This window comes from Salmo trutta, chromosome 15 (genome assembly GCF_901001165.1).
Source record: "Salmo trutta chromosome 15, fSalTru1.1, whole genome shotgun sequence".
NCBI lineage: Eukaryota > Metazoa > Chordata > Actinopteri > Salmoniformes > Salmonidae > Salmo > Salmo trutta.
The window spans coordinates 22,015,780-22,031,768 of record NC_042971.1 but is presented as its reverse complement, the minus strand read 5'-3'; the positions used below and the strand labels follow the sequence as shown (position 1 = coordinate 22,031,768).

Below are 15,989 nucleotides of genomic sequence, written 5' to 3'. Positions count from 1 at the left end.
ACTGTCCCTTTAACCCACTGTAGTCCATCCCAGCCCACCCTAGCTGAGCCAAGCCAAGCCTGATAGAGTGCAGTCCAGTGCAGTCAAGTGCAGCAGGCCAGCTAAAGTTAGCTAAAGCAGCTAAAGTTAGCTAATGCCCATGGCCATGGTCCCCTAGCAAGAGTGGAGCTCCCTCATGCATTGGGCTCTACTATTCCAACACTGAGAAAATCCACAAGTGTGAGACAGAGAGAGGATTGAGATACAATCCCATTGCCTGGCACTGGAGGAGATGGCTGCCGTTTTACGGTCTCCTAAACAATTGTGCTATTGTGTGTGTTATTTCGCATTATTTGTAACTTATTTTGTACTTAAATGTTTCTGCCGAAAAGAGCTTCTAGATATCAGGACAGCGATTACTCACCTTGTTCTGGACAAAGATTTTTTCTTTAACGATTCGGACACAAAGGATTTATTTCAGACACCCGACAAGGCCCAAATCCCCGTGATTCGCATGAGAAAGAAATATCGGGGATGTAGGTCGGGGTGCCTTGTAAAGATCAGATGACGTGCAGGTAATCTGCCTTAACCATCAGTCCTATTAGCCAACGCACAATCATTTAATAACAAAATAGATGAGCTACGATCACGAATATTCTACCAACGGGACATTAAAAACTGTAATATCTTATGTTACACAGAGTCGTGGCTAAATGACGACATGAATAACATACAGCTGGCGGGTTTGCGCTGCATCGGCAGGATAGAACAGCCACCTCCGATAAGACAAGGGGTGGCATTCCGTGTCTATTCGTAAACAACAGCTGGTGCAAGAAATCTAATCGTAAGACAGTCTTGAGGTTTTGCTCACCTGAGGTAGAGTATCTCATGATAAGCTGTAGACCACACTATTTACCAAGAGAGTTTTCATCTATATTTTTTTGTAGCTGTCTATTTACCACCACAAACCGATGCTGGCGCTAAGACCACACTCAATGAGCTGTATAAGGCCATAAGAAAACAGCAAAATGCTCATCCAGAGGCGGCACTCCTAGTGGCAGGCAATTTTAACCTCTTATGGCTAGGGGGCAGTATTTTCACGGCTGGATAAAAAACGTACCCGATTTAATCTGATTATTAGTCCTTCCCAGAAACTTGAATATGCATATAATTATTAGCTTTGGATAGAAAACACTCCACTCTCATTTGGCAGGCCAAAACGTGAGAAGATTCTGTACAGGAAGTACCCTGTCAGACCATTTCTTGCCCTTCTTTGTCATCTCTATTCATTACAAAGGATCTCTGCTGTTACGTGACACTTCCTACGGCTCCAATGGGCTCTCAGAGCCCGGGAAAAACCTGAATGACGTAATTCAAAGCCTTGGCTGAAACACACGAGCGCTTTTGCTAAGTGGTCTATCAGCAGACAAAAGGCTTAGGCGCGTACACTGGCCGCCTCCGCCTTTCTGTTTTTCCCTCTTTTTACTGAAACGCAGATTCCCGGTCGGAATATTATCGCTTTGTTACGAGATAAATTGCATAAAAATTGATTTTAAACAGCGGTTGACATGCTTCGAAGTACGGTAATGGAATATTTAGAAATTCTTTGTCACGAAATGCGCCATGCGCGCGACCCTGATTTACCATTGGGATAGTGTCTAGAACGCACGAACAAAACGCCACTGTTTGGATATAACGATGGATTATTTGGGACCAAACCAAAAATTTGTTATTGAAGTAGAAGTCCTGGGAGTGCATTCTGACGAAGAACAGGAAAGGTAAGACCATTTTTCTTATAGTAAATGTGATTTTGGTGAAGGCTAAACTTGCCGGGTGTCTAAATAGCTAGCCCGTGATGGCTGGGCTATGTACTTAGAATATTGCAAAATGTGCTTCATCCGAAAAGCTATTTTAAAAATCGGACATATCGAGTGCATAGAGGAGTTCTGTATCTATAATTCTTAAAATAATTGTTATGCTTTTTGTGAACGTTTATCGTGAGTAATTTAGTAAATTGTTAGTAAATTCCCCGCAAGTTTGCGGGGGGTATGCTAGTTCTGAACGTCACATGCTAATGTAAAAAGCTGTTTTTTGATATAAATATGAACTTGATTGAACAAAACATGCATGTATTGTATAACATAATGTCCTAGGTGTGTCATCTGATGAAGATCATCAAAGGTTAGTGCTGCATTTAGCTGTCTTCTGGGTTTTTGTGACATTATATGCTAGCTTGAAAAATGGGTGTCTGATTATTTCTGGCTGGGTACTCTGCTGACATAATCTAATGTTTTGCTTTCGCTGTAAAGCCTTTTTGAAATCGGACAGTGTGGTTAGATTAACGAGAGTCTTGTCTTTAAATAGCTGTAAAATAGTCATATGTTTGAAAAATTGAAGTTTTCGGATTTTAGAGGAATTTGTATTTCACGCCACGCCCACCATTGGATATTGGAGCAGGTGTTCCGCTAGCGGAACATCTAGATGTAAGAGGTTAATGAAGGGAAACTTAAATCCATTTTACCTCATTTCTACCAGCATGGTAAATGTGCAACCAGAGGAAAAAGAACTCAAGACCATCTTTACTCCACACACAGAGACGTGTACAAAGCTCTCCCCCGCCCTCCATTTGGCAAATCTGACCATAATTCTATGGTAGTCCCATAGGGAGGCGCACAATTGGCCCAGTGTCGGCCGGGTTTGGCCGTCATTGTAAATAAGAATTTGTTCTTAACTGACTTGCCTAGTTAAATAAAGGTTAAATAAAAATAAATAAGTGCATCGATGACGTCGTCCCCACAGTGACTGAAAGTACATACCCCAAACAGAAGCCATGGATTACAGGCAACATCCTCACTGAGCTAAAGGGTAGAGCTTCTGCTTTCAAGGAGCGGGACTCTAACTCGGACGCTTATAAGAAATCCCGCTATGCCCTCCGACAAACCATTAAACAGGCAAAGCGTCAATACAGAACTAAGATTAAATCGTACTACACCGGCTCTGACGCTCATCGGATGTGGCAGGGCTTGCAAACTATTACAGACCACAAAGGGAAGCACAGCTGCGACCTTCCCAGTGACAAGCCTACCAGACGAGCTAAATTACTTCTATGCTCGCTTTGAGGCAAGCTACACTGAAGCATGCATGAGAGCATCAGTTGTTCCGGACTGCTGCGTGATCACGCTCTCCGTAGCCGATGTGAGTAAGTCCTTTAAACAGTTCAACATTCACAAGGCCGCAGGACCAAACACAGCAACAGGACGTGTACTCCGAGCATGCGCTGACCAATTGGCAAGTGTCTGTAATTCCAACATGTTTCAAGCAGACCACCATAGTCCCTGTGCCCAAGAACACTAAGGTAACCTGCCTAAATGACTACCGACCCATAGCACTCACGTCTGTATCCATGAAGTGCTTTGAAAGGCTGGTCATGGCTCACAACACCATTATCCCAGAAACCCTAGACCCACTCCAATTTGCATACCGCCTCAAAAGATCCACAGATGATGCAATCTCTATTGCACTCCACACTGCCCTTTCCCACCTGGAGAAAATGGACATCTACGTGAGAATGCCATTCATTGACTACAGCTCAGCGTTCAACACCATAGTGCCCTCAAAGCTCATCACTAAGCTAAGGACCCTGGGACTAAACACCTCCTTCTGCAACATCCTATAGGGAGGTCAGAGACCTGGCCATGTGGTGCCCGGATAACAACCTCTCCCTCAACATGATCAAGACAAAGGAGATGATTGTGGACTAAGGGAAAAGGAGGACAGACCATGCCCCCATTCTCATCGACGGGGCTGTAGTGGACCAGGTTGAGAGTTTCAAGTTCCTTGGTGTCCACATTAACAACAAACTATCATGGTCCAAACACAGCAAGACAGTCGTGAATAGGGCACGACAAAGCCTATTCCCCCTCAGGAGATTGAAAAGATTTGGCATGGGTCCTCAGATCCTCAAAAAGTTCTACAGCTGCACCATCGAGAGCATCCTAACCAGTTGCATCACTGCCTGTTATGGCAACTGCTTGGCCTCCGACCGCAAGGCACTACATAGGGTAGTGCATACGGCCCAGTACATCACTGGGGCCAAGCTTCCTGCCATCCAGGACCTCTATACCAGGCGATGTCAGAGGAAGGTCCAAAAAATTGTCAAAGACTGCATCCAACCTAGTCATAGACTGTTCTCTCTGCTACCGCACAGCAAGTGGTACCGGAGCGCCAAGTTTAGGACCAAAAGAATGCTGTTCATTTACTACAGCTCAGCATTCAACACCATAGTACCCTCCAAGCTCATCATTAAGCCTGAGGCCCTGGGTCTCAACCTCGCCCTGTGCGATTGGGTGCTGGAATTCCTGACGGGCCGCCCCCAGGTGGTGAAGGTAGGAAACAACATCTCCACTTCGCTGATCCTCAACACTGGGGCCCCACAAGGGTGCGTGCTAAGCCCCCTCCTGTACTCCCTGTTCACCCATGACTGCGTGTTCATGCATGCCTCCAACTCGATCATCAAGTTTGCAGACGACACAACAGTTGTAGGCTTGATCACCAACAACGACGAGACCACCTACAGGGAGGAGGTGAGGGCACCCGGAGTGTGGTGTCAGGAAAACAACTTATCACTCAACGTCAACAAAAGGAGATGAGCGTGGATTTCAGGAAACAGCAGAGGGAGCACCCCCTATCCACATCGATGGGACAGTAGAGGAGAAGGTGGAACGTTTTAAGTTCCTTGGAGTACACATCACGGACAAACTGAAATGGTCCACCCACACAGACAGTGTGGTGAAATAGCGCCTCTTCAACCTCAGGAGGCTGAAGAAATTTGTCTTGTCACCCAAAACCCTTACAAACTTTTACAGATGCACAATTGACAGCATCCTGTTGGGCTGTATCACCGTCTGGTACGGCAACTACACCGCCCACAACTGCAGGGCTCTCCAGAGGGTGGTGTGGTCTGCACAACGCATCACCGGGGGCAAACTATCTGTCCTCCAGCACACCTACAGCACCCGATGTCACAGGAAGGCCAACAAGATCATCAAAGACAACAACCACCCAACCCAATGCCTGTTCACCCCACTACCATCCAGAAGGCGAGGTCAATACAGGTGCATCAAAGCTGGGACCGAGAGACTGAAAAATAGCTTCTGTCTCAAGGCCATCAGACTGTTAAACAGCCATCACTAAGATAGAGAGGCTGCTGCCTACATACAGACTTGAAATCATTGGCCACTAACAAATGGATCACTAGTCACTTTATTAATGCCACTTTAATAATGCTGTTTACATATCTTGCATTACTCATCCCATATGTATATACTGTATTTTATACCATCTATTGCATCTTGCCTATGCCGCTCGGTCATTGCTCATCCATATATTTATATGTACATATTCTTATTCCATCCCTTAGATGTGTGTGTACTAGGTAGCTGTTGTGGAATTGTTAGATTACTTGTTGATATTGCTGCACTGTCGGAACAAGAAGCACCAGAATTTCGCTGCACTCGCAATAACATCTGCTAACCATTTGAATGTGACCAATAAAATTTGATTTGATTTTTATTTTATTGCTGCTCTTTAATTATTTGTTATTTTTATTTTCTATTATCTGTTTTTTACTTAATACTTATTTTTCTTAAAACTGCATTGTTGGTTAAGGGCTTGTAAGTAAACATTTCACTGTAAGGTCTACACCTATTGTATTCAGCGCATGTGACAAATACAATTTGACTTGCACCTGGCCCTTGACAGTGCAGACGAGACTGTTAGCTGGTTAGCATGTACTGCAAGGTATTTTAAGTGTGTGTGTGTGTGTGTGTGAACGTCTCCATGCCCTAGCTAACCCTGCACCTCTACAGTTGGTCTTGTAGAATCCTAAACCACATAAAGTGAGCCCAGAAGGACAGGCATGGCATTGGAAAAGGTCTCAGGTCTGATCCTGATTGACTCAGCTCTGACAAATCCTCCCTGGGTGCTATCTTCCAAACCTTAGAGGAGAGATACACCAGAGAACCCCCAGGCATAGTGTACCATGGGAGGGAGCTGTCCCTCTTCAGGGGATGGGGGAGAAGGCAGGACATTAGTGAAGATGAAAGAGGACTTATTAACCCCCAGGTAGGGTGTTACCTTTGGGGGGCTGTCGGAGCCTGGGTACTCCCTCTGGTCCAGCTTGTTCCAGCGCTGCATCAGCTTGATGACCATGGGGTTGCTGAAGTCCACCAGCTGAAAGCCCGACACGTTGGCCCCTCCATGCATGAAGCGCTCCAGGTTGATGTCCTTAAACCCCTGGAGAGAGATTGGGGGGAAGGGGGGCGAGATGGAGCGTTTGGTACGGATGGAGGCAGAGGGCAGAGAAGAAGAGAGAGGATGAGAGAATGACATTTATAGATAGAGGTAAGGAGAGTGATGGAGGTAGGCAAAAGGTAAATAGAAAAAGGGATAGAAATAAAGCGAGATATGGGGGGAGAGAGAGAAGAAGAAGGGGAAGAGAAGAGGGAGTGGGAGAGAGGCAAAGAGAGCGAAAAGGAGAGAAACAGAGACAGGACCCTGTACAGTATGTGATACCACAACATAAAAGGACACCAAACACTTCTCCAAATTCTCCCCTAGACTTTTCTAAGATCACCGGCTGAGTCTGAATTCTGTCGACGCCCTGCTTCTACAGCAGAGAGCTGGTAAGAAGGATTGTGCCAACAGTAATCTCTCTCAGCCCAGTGCTCTGATGCCTCCAATGCTGTGTCACACTCACACCCACGCTCCCACTCATGCACACACCCACCCACCCACCCACCCACCCACCCACCCACACACACACACACACACACACACACACACACACACACACACACACACACTGAGCTGTCCTGCTCTGGACATCATTAATACACTGTCACTGTGGAAATGGGCTGAATACTAATTACATAGACGAGAAGAGAGGGGGGAGGGGAAGAGAGAGAGAGACAGAGAGAAGAAGGAAGAATAAGGACGTAGTCAAGACATGCCAGGATTTTCCCCCTCACCAAGTTAGCCATGATGTAATGGTAGCCTTTGACATGTTTTCCGACGCTGACAATCTGCGAGAGAAGGGGAGGAGAAACGTTAGAAAAACGTTAAGTCAACCCGACTGGAAAGGGACAAACGTTCGACAGATTTTAAGTGAACCCGACTGAATTAGCATTAGCATGCTTAATTGGCTGTCAGTTGAATGACACCCCAGTGTGTGCGGCTTGCCACCGCGTGAACATTGTCTTTCATGGGGAGAAATCAGACGTGCCGACTGTCTAAACAAATTAGTAGGCATCCGGATGAGTGCCACACAAGGAAAAAGACAGACAGACACTGAGGCGAGGCAAGACATGACAATGCTCCCGGCATGGAGAGAGAGACAGAGAATGTTCATTGAATCATTGGCATCATCATCGAACACAAGTAGATTTCAAATAGCTAAACAGACTTTGAACTCAAAACAGCTGCTGCTTACGTCGCCATGTAGTATGACTCTGCTTACAGAGGATTTGGGAGGTACAGTATCTACGTAGTGATTATTAAAACTTTATGAATGCTCAGTAAAGCATCCATTGTTGTGTCTTTAAAGTTTTAGCCTAATGTGTTTGAATGTCCCGCTTACAAATATAATCTGTTTCCACTAGCATAGCTCCATTCTCCAAAAATGCGAGCTACATTTTTCTGGGCATCGCTAAATAACAAGGTAACAAAATGAAAAACGGTTTGGAGGAAACAATAACACCTGAGGGAAGTTAAAAATAAGCAAAAAACATTTTTAAATTAGGGGGACCCATGCAGAGGTAAAAAAAAGAAGATTTGACCTGCTAATTTAGATGTTGTGTGTACTGAGGCCTACAGAGATATGACGGGTACTGTTGATTGTGTGTCCAGGGATCACAAACACACACACACACACACACACCCTCACATACACACTGAGTTGTTAGCACAGTGATATGCCGGAGTGGAGATTTGCTGAATAATTGAAATGTGAGATAGAGACACTGGTTGCCTGGGGGCGGCGGAGGAGTACACTATGAAACAGAGAAGGGGGTTATTTGGTTAATTCAACTCTGACTACATACAGTACAGGCAACTGAGTGGCGCATAGCTGCAGGAAGTAGTTTGTGGGTATGGGTGCTGCGATTCTTTTATCGACATGGGGGGGTGGGAGCAGCTGGAAAGAAGAAAATTGCCCGCACTGCAGATGGCTATAATATTGATCCACGAATACAAGACTATTAAAGCTCCAGTGCACTATGTGAAAAAGTATTTTGTTAATTCAAAAAATATACACTACCGTTCAAAAGTTTGGGGTCACTTAGAAATGTCCTTGTTTTTGAAAGAAAAGCACATTTTCTGTCCATTAAAATAAAATACAATCGATCAGAAATACAGTGTAGACATTGCTAATGTTGTAAATGACTATTGTAGCTGGAAACGGCAGATTTTTTATGAAATATTTACATAGGCGTACAGAGGCCCATTATCAGCAACCATCACTCCTGTGTTCTATTAGCACGTTGTGTTAGCTAATCCAAGTTTATCATTTTAAAAGGCTAATTGATCATTATAAAACCCTTTTGCAATTATGTTAGCACAGCTGAAAACTGTCATCCTGATTAAAGAAGCAATAAAACTGGCCTTCTTTAGACTAGTTGAGTATCTGGAGCATCAGCATTTGTGCGTTCGATTACAGGCTCAAAATAGCCAGAAACAAAGAACTTTCTTCTGAAACTCATCAGTCTATTCTTGTTCTGAGAAATGAAGGCTATTCCATGCGAGAAATTGCCAAGAAACTGAAGATCTAGTACAACGCTGTGTACTACTCCCTTCACAGAACAGCACAAACTGGCTCTAACCAGAATAGGAAGAGGAGTGGGATGCCCCGGTGCACAACTGAGCAAGAGGACAAGTACATTAGAGTGTCTAGTTTGAGAAACAGACGCCTCACAAGTCCTCAACTGGCAGCTTCATTAAATAGTACCCGCAAAACACCAGTCTCAACGTCAACAGTGAAGAGGCGACTCCGGGATGCTGGCCTTCTAGGCAGAGTTCCTCTGTCCAGTGTCTGTGCTCTTTTGCCCATCTTAATCTTTTATTTTTATTGGCCAGTCTGAGATATGGCTTTTTCTTTGACACTCTGCCTAGAAAGCCAGCATCTCGGAGTCGCCTCTTCACTGTTGATGTCGAGACTGTTAATTTTTGCAGGTACTATTTAATTAAGCTGCCAGTTGAGGACTTGTAAAATTGCTTTTAGTTACCTGGTTTGCTAGATTGACATATAATTCATTCATTTTAAAATGGATGTGTTTATTGGTGTTAAAATACACCAGTTTTGCTATTTTGGACCACCAGGCTGCTGATGTCATGCAGCCTGTCGTTTTTGTGTTTATACTGTTTTATAACGATAACGACAAGTTTGATGTCGGACAACAATAGAATGTTCATGATGTCACTGTGACAACTGTCTACAGACATGTTGATAGACGTAATATAAAATCTTTGGTTGTTTACTACACTACCATATTCCTTCTGTTTAGCACATGGCCTCACATGTGAATCCTTAAAGAGATGGGTGGGTCTAAGGCTTAAGTGGGTTTGAACGATGCTGAATGGGTTTAGACAAAGAGCTCTCCAGTAGGTGTACCAAAACAATCAAGAGACATTTTCTCAAAAGTGGGGTTACAAGTTTATCAACTTTCAAAGCAGAATTATTTTCCCATTATACTCGACTGTAGTGTATGATATACCATTTTCTAGCTCTGAGTCTCTACTTCTATCCAATGCAAAAAACACAATTCAAATGTTGCTACTTGAGACTGAATTGAGCTGTCTGACTGCCTGCCTGTCTTCCTTCCTTCCTCTCTGCCTGCCTGCCTTGACTGACTGACTGACTGGCTAACTGATCTCACCTGCTCCAGCATGTTGGTGAGCCTCTCGGCCTCCAGGTCGATGACAAATTTCTTCTCCTGCCGTCGGTCCAGGTCCTCCAGGAGGCGCCGGTAGGCTGCGTCGTTGAATTTCTCCACACAGATGGCGCTCACCTGCCAGCTGTTCTGGCCCGCCTTCTCCATGATGGCTTGCAGTATGGCGTAACCTGAGGGACCAACAGCAAATCAGATCACAGCATGTCATTCCAATACTTTATTTACATAGGGACAATTAAAAGATTGACATACTGAATGTATAACAGTGCATTGCACCATCACATCTGATCTTACACTAATTTACAGTGCCGATCCCCAAATCAGCAGTAACATTGGGCCCAATCCAAATCCAAATTGAACCCAACCCTGCTTTCTTTTGGCTGGGAAATGTTGAGGCACAGAAGGTTTCAAATGGAACGAATGAACCATGTTGCTGAATATTACTGATATCATCAATCTGACACCACAATCTAAAAACCCTGGCTTTACAAAAAGCATGTGCTCCCCCAAGAAGACCTGCATCCAATTAGACCTCTTTATCTGTGTTGAGTTCAGAGTTCTAACCCTTTGCTACTACGCAGATTCTTAATACTAACTAGTCCAACAACTAAACCCTCATAATTGAGTAGATGGCATAGTCTCTTTGATCAGCGATTGGTGGAGTGGTAGGAACCATTGGTACTCTAGAGGGGGACCCTGGGCTGCTGGGGCCTTGTATATATAGAGGGATGATAGAGAGATGAGAGGAAGTTAGGGGAGCCCCACACGGCGCTTCTTCTCTCCTCTCCAACAGTAACAGATGTCCCACTTAAACGGCCCTTCCTGGTGGCCATCACAATCTGGCAACCTTTCTCCCTCTGCTCCCAATTAGTAGATTAACCTGTGCTCGAGTATCCACGTCTGGCAACCCAACCCCCCTTTCTCACTCTCTATTTTCCTGTGCACCCTATTAGAGTGGTGTCTCTCTGTGTCTGTGCCAGGAGGACAAGGACGATGGTCGGTCACACACACACACCGCCTCAGTTTAAAAAAAGAAGACATATATTATTGAATATTAAAACATACAATCTACCTGCAGTGAAGCCGCTCAACATTTACATTATATTCAGTCATCTATCAGACTCCCATCCAGAGCGACTCACAGGATCAACCAGGATCAAGAGCCCCGCCCAAGGAGCACGCCAACAGTTCTCCCACCAAGTCAAAACGGAGACCCAAACCAGCAACCTATCGGCCACCGGCCCAAACTCCCAACAGCCAGGCCATAACCATCCAAGATTCTCCCACAGTTCCCCGAGAGCTGCCCTTAAACAATCCGAGATCCCCCCACCGCCCCCCGAAAAAAAACTTTCCCTCCAAACCCAGCCCCAAGCCCCCCCCCCCACTGACCCCCAATGCACCAACAACCAACAAAATGAGCACAAGAGAAAAAGGATAAAGACAAAGGAAAACAACAATGCAAAAACCAAAGACATCAAGGACAACATAAATCAAAACAGCAACTGTATACGTTTGAGTGCACGTGTGGCACTATTTACATGTGTGTATGTCCGTATGTGTGCATTTGATTGCGAGTGTGTATATGCATGTGAGGTGGCGGGTAGCCTAGTGGTTAGAGTGTTGGACTAGCAACCGCAAGGTTGCAAAATCGAATCCCCGAGCTGACAAGGTAAAAATATGTTGTTCTGCCCCTGAACAAGGCAGTTAACCCACTGTTCCTAGGCTGTCATTGTAAATAAGAAATTGTTCTTAACTGACTTGCCTAGTTAAATAAGTGTTCAAAAAATCTGTGTGTACCTGCCTCAGCTTTTACACACACCTGTGACAGAGGAGTGGATAAATCCTGTAGAAGACTGTGTTCAAAAGGAAGAAAACTGATGGAAACAGGGCTGGGACTACCTGCATTTGTCCAGTCCAATAAGAAATGGAAACTTTTGATTTCCGTTGCAAAACTTTTTTTCTGAAATGTACAGACCACATTGACATAAATAACACCACAAGATCAAAAGATACATTTTAAAAAATCCTGTCGATTTTATAGAGTTCACAAGAGTGAGTTTTTTAAATCCCCCCTTGGGTTGTGTTCATTAGTAGCCTGACTACCTGTCCACATCGATCCAGCAAAAGGCTACGCACACTTGCGATTCTTCTCCGCAATGAATGTATGGAGCAATCGATATAGCAGCGGAATTAAATTCAGGATGAATTTAATAGAACCTAAAACATTTTAAATCCTCTTGCAACGGAAAAGAAAATTATAGGTCAGGTCCATAGTTTCAGTTTCAGTCCATTTTCTCCCATTTGGTGCCTAATGAACATGACCCTGATGATAACAACCCCAAGATGACAATTCTGAAAATATAATAGGTTCGTGCTTCATAGACAGAGCTAATGACTAGTTGGCTAGCGGCCCATATATCTATATGGCTGTGATTACAGTGTTTCAGTCAGAGAACCAGGTGCAACTTCTCTTCTCATGTCAGTGATATCAATGCAATTACACAGTGGAGATGAAAGCAAAGCCCATAATAGGCCCTGTCAACAAAGAATCTAAGTGCAACCATTAAGGCTTATACAGTATAGATGAGGCACAGAAACACACACACACACACACACACACACACACACACACACACACACACACACACACACACACACACACAAGCATGTGCACGAACAAACACGCATGTACACACACACACACACGCGCAGAACAGACAGAACAGACATGCACGCATGCATACACACACAAACACAAACAAGCCCTCCCCACACACAGACTCTCTCTCTCTCCTTAAAGTGAGGCCTATGGCAGACACATAACAGCCCACTGCAGCAACCGTAATTCCTTTCTATGTAATGACACAAAATCCTATATTGTTCTATTTGCAATCACATGCCTCAGTCCCCCTACACCAGCCCCACCAACCAGAGACGAGCGCTAAGGCCTGCCTTCCTCCTTGTCCGCCCACCTTTCTACCCGCCTGCCTGCCTTTCTACACACCTTTTTTTCTGCCTTCCTGCCACTGATTACCAGCTGATGAATCTGTAGCCCAGGGCTGTGTGTAGAGCAGCAGCTAACCACAATCAGCGTCATAGCGCTAGCTGCCTGCCTGCACCACAGAACAGCACAGAGTACAGCCTCCCCTCCCCCATTTCCTTCTCCCGCTCCTTGTTGCACACTGCCATTCCCTGCCACTAGGAGGCAGTGGTTATATGAAATTAATGACTTTCAAACAGCGCTGGTCTACTGCAGTAAACTACAGGGAGATGGAGAGTGATGGAATGTAGTCCGGGTGGAGAGAGAGAGCACAATACTCCTGAGAGACCTAACCTTTTAAACTGAGTCATTCATCCTGACTTGGAGACCCCGCTGTTTGGTACACATCTGTCTATATGAGAAAGATAGACAGACAGACACAGAGATTTAGACAGACACAGAGAGAGAGATAGACACAGAGAGAGAGAGACAGAGAGGGAAGGAGAGAGAGAGACAGAGAGGTAAGGAGAGAGAGACAGAGAGGTAAGGAGAGAGAGAGGGAAGGAGAGAGAGAGAGAGACAGAGAGCGAGAGAGAGAGAAAGAGAGCGCGAGAGAGAGAGAAAGCCTGGGCCTTCCACCTTGCACGGCCACAGCTGAGCACGTGACTATGATATTCCACTTACAGGGAGCTTTTCCACTATATTGCAAGGAGAAGGAGAAGACTACTCCGAGTAGATACAAAAATACATCAAATGTTTCACTACTTCCAAAGCAGAGTGGCACATTTTTTTTGAAATATCTCCACTGATCTGCAGTTAAAGCAGTTAAGACAGGAACAGATTGGAAAAGGTGGCTGAGTACAGTACTGCTGGTACAGGAGAAGTCTAGAGCAAGATATTCCAAGCCTTACCGGGTCATAGATAGGAAGGTGGATAACAGTTATTATTATCATCTCAATGGGCAGTTCTGGTAAGGTGGTTGGAATGATGTCATTTTAACCAGCTTTGTCCACAGGGATGAAAGTGACGCAGAAGATTTTAAGGAAGAAATGCATGAGGAAAATACATTCCGCTGAAATGGTTTGACGGGGTCTACGAGGGTGTGGGGCACGTCAGTGCTCCACGCTGGAAGGGAGACACCTTGACAGCTGCAGTGTCAATACAGACATCGATGCATGTGGTGAAGCTGCTGCGTTTTCTCACCGTACTACAACAGCCCATGTTTAGGCCTTCAGTGGAGCTCGGCAGCTGGTGTTGTGACAGAAACAGTAGAAACAGCAATAGCAGGAGTAGTATAATGCCACTTTAATAATGTTTACATACAGTTGAAGTTGGAAGTTTACATACACTTAGGTTGGAGTCATTAAAACTCGGTTTTCAACCACTCCACAAATTTCTTGTAAACAAACTATAGTTTTGTTAGGACATCTACTTGGTGCATGACACAAGTAATTTTTCCAACAATTGTTAACAGACAGATTATTTCACTTAGAATTCACAATTCCAGTGGGTCAGAGGTTTACATACACTAAGTTGACTGTGCCTTTAAATTCCTGAAAATGATGGTATGGGTTTAGAAGCTTCTGATAGGCTAATTGACATCATTTGAGTCAATTGGAGGTGTACCTGTGGATATATTTCAAGGCCTACCTTCAAACTCAGTGCCTCTTTCGTGACATCATGGGAAAATCTAAAGAAATCAGCCAAGACCTCAGAAAAAAATTGTAGACCTCCACAAGTCTGGTTCATCCTTGGAAGCAATTTCCGAACGCCTGAAGGTACCACTTTTAACAGTACAAACAATAGTACACAAGTATAAACTCAATGGGACCACGCAGTCGTCATACCGCTCAGGAAGGAGACGCGTTCTGTCTCCTAGAGATGAACGTACTTTGGTGTGAAAAGTGCAAATCAATCCCAGAACAACAGGGGCTGCTGTTTGGACAAATAATGAATTCAGGTGCTTTAACACAGTCGGCATATCCTTGGCATGACTATTGTCACAGATTCAGGGACAAAACTGATCCTAGATCACGCTTAATATGTACATACTGTATGCTTTGGGAATATGTATTGACTTTTGAACTGAAGATGTTATTAAGGGCTATTTCCGTCATGTTCAACTGATATGAGGTATGCGGTATACTGTAGCTACATCCCTTCTGGGTTGAAACACATCTGAGAACAGGGTGAGCCATTAATGATAGTTTAGAGAGAGAGAGAGAGAGAGAGCGAGAGAGAGAGAGAGAGCGAGAGAGAGAGAGAGAGAGAGAGAGAGCGAGAGAGCGAGAGAGCGAGCGAGCGAGAGAGTGAGCGAGAGAGTGAGAGAGCGAGCGAGCAAGAGAGTGAGAGAGAGAGTGAGAGAGCGAGCAAGAGAGCGAGTGAAAAAGAAAGGGATGGAGAGAGAGAGAGCTCTAGACCAAGAGAGAAGGATGCGGTGCGTTTCTTAGTACTGGCATTGCTCATTAGTGGAATAGGAACCTCAGTACCTCTGCCCAGTCCTCCGAGACAACGAGACACAGAGGGAGAGAGAGAGTGAGACAGTGAGTGAGAGAGAGAGAAAGAGAGAACTGAACTGACGATGTTATTAAGGGCTATTTTCATCATGTTCAACTGACATGAGGTATGTGGTAAAGGGTAGCTACAGCCCTTCTGGGTTGAAACACATCTGATAATAGGTGAGCCATTATTGATAGTTGTAAGAGAAGGAGAGAGAGAGAGGGGGGAAGGTGAGAGAGAGGGAAGGACAGAGACAGAGAGAGGGGAGGGAGAGAAAGAAGGGAGAGAAAGAAAGGAGAGAGCGAAGGAGAGAGAGGGCAAGAGAAAGAAAGAAAGTGGAGGGGGGGAAGGGAGAGATACATATTGAAAGAAAGTGAGTGAAAAAGAAAGGGATTTAAAGAGAGAGAGAGCTCTAGACCAGGGGTTCTTAAACCTTTTCAGCCTGGGACCCAAATTAGAAATTCTGTGTTTTCCTGGGACCCAAGCTTAGGAAAATATGCACCTATACATACATACATACATATCGGTATATTTCATTGCCCTTATGCCTAAAACAAATGCAATATAGACAAAAACAAATAATGAAA

General features: G+C 44.7%; 1 protein-coding gene across 3 annotated transcripts in view; it reads right to left on the bottom strand.

Annotated features, from left to right (window-relative positions):
- Positions 1-15,989, bottom strand: part of LOC115148623 (glutamate receptor 4) — a 200,809-nt gene that overhangs the window by 67,697 nt on the left and 117,123 nt on the right. For all 3 annotated transcript variants that reach the window (XM_029690680.1, XM_029690679.1, XM_029690678.1), the window contains exons 4-6: positions 9,909-10,093; positions 7,008-7,061; positions 6,115-6,273 (exon numbers count right to left, since the gene is read on the bottom strand). In XM_029690680.1, the coding sequence (XP_029546540.1) occupies positions 6,115-6,273; positions 7,008-7,061; positions 9,909-10,093 (398 nt within the window). The remainder of the gene's footprint in view (positions 1-6,114; positions 6,274-7,007; positions 7,062-9,908; positions 10,094-15,989) is intronic.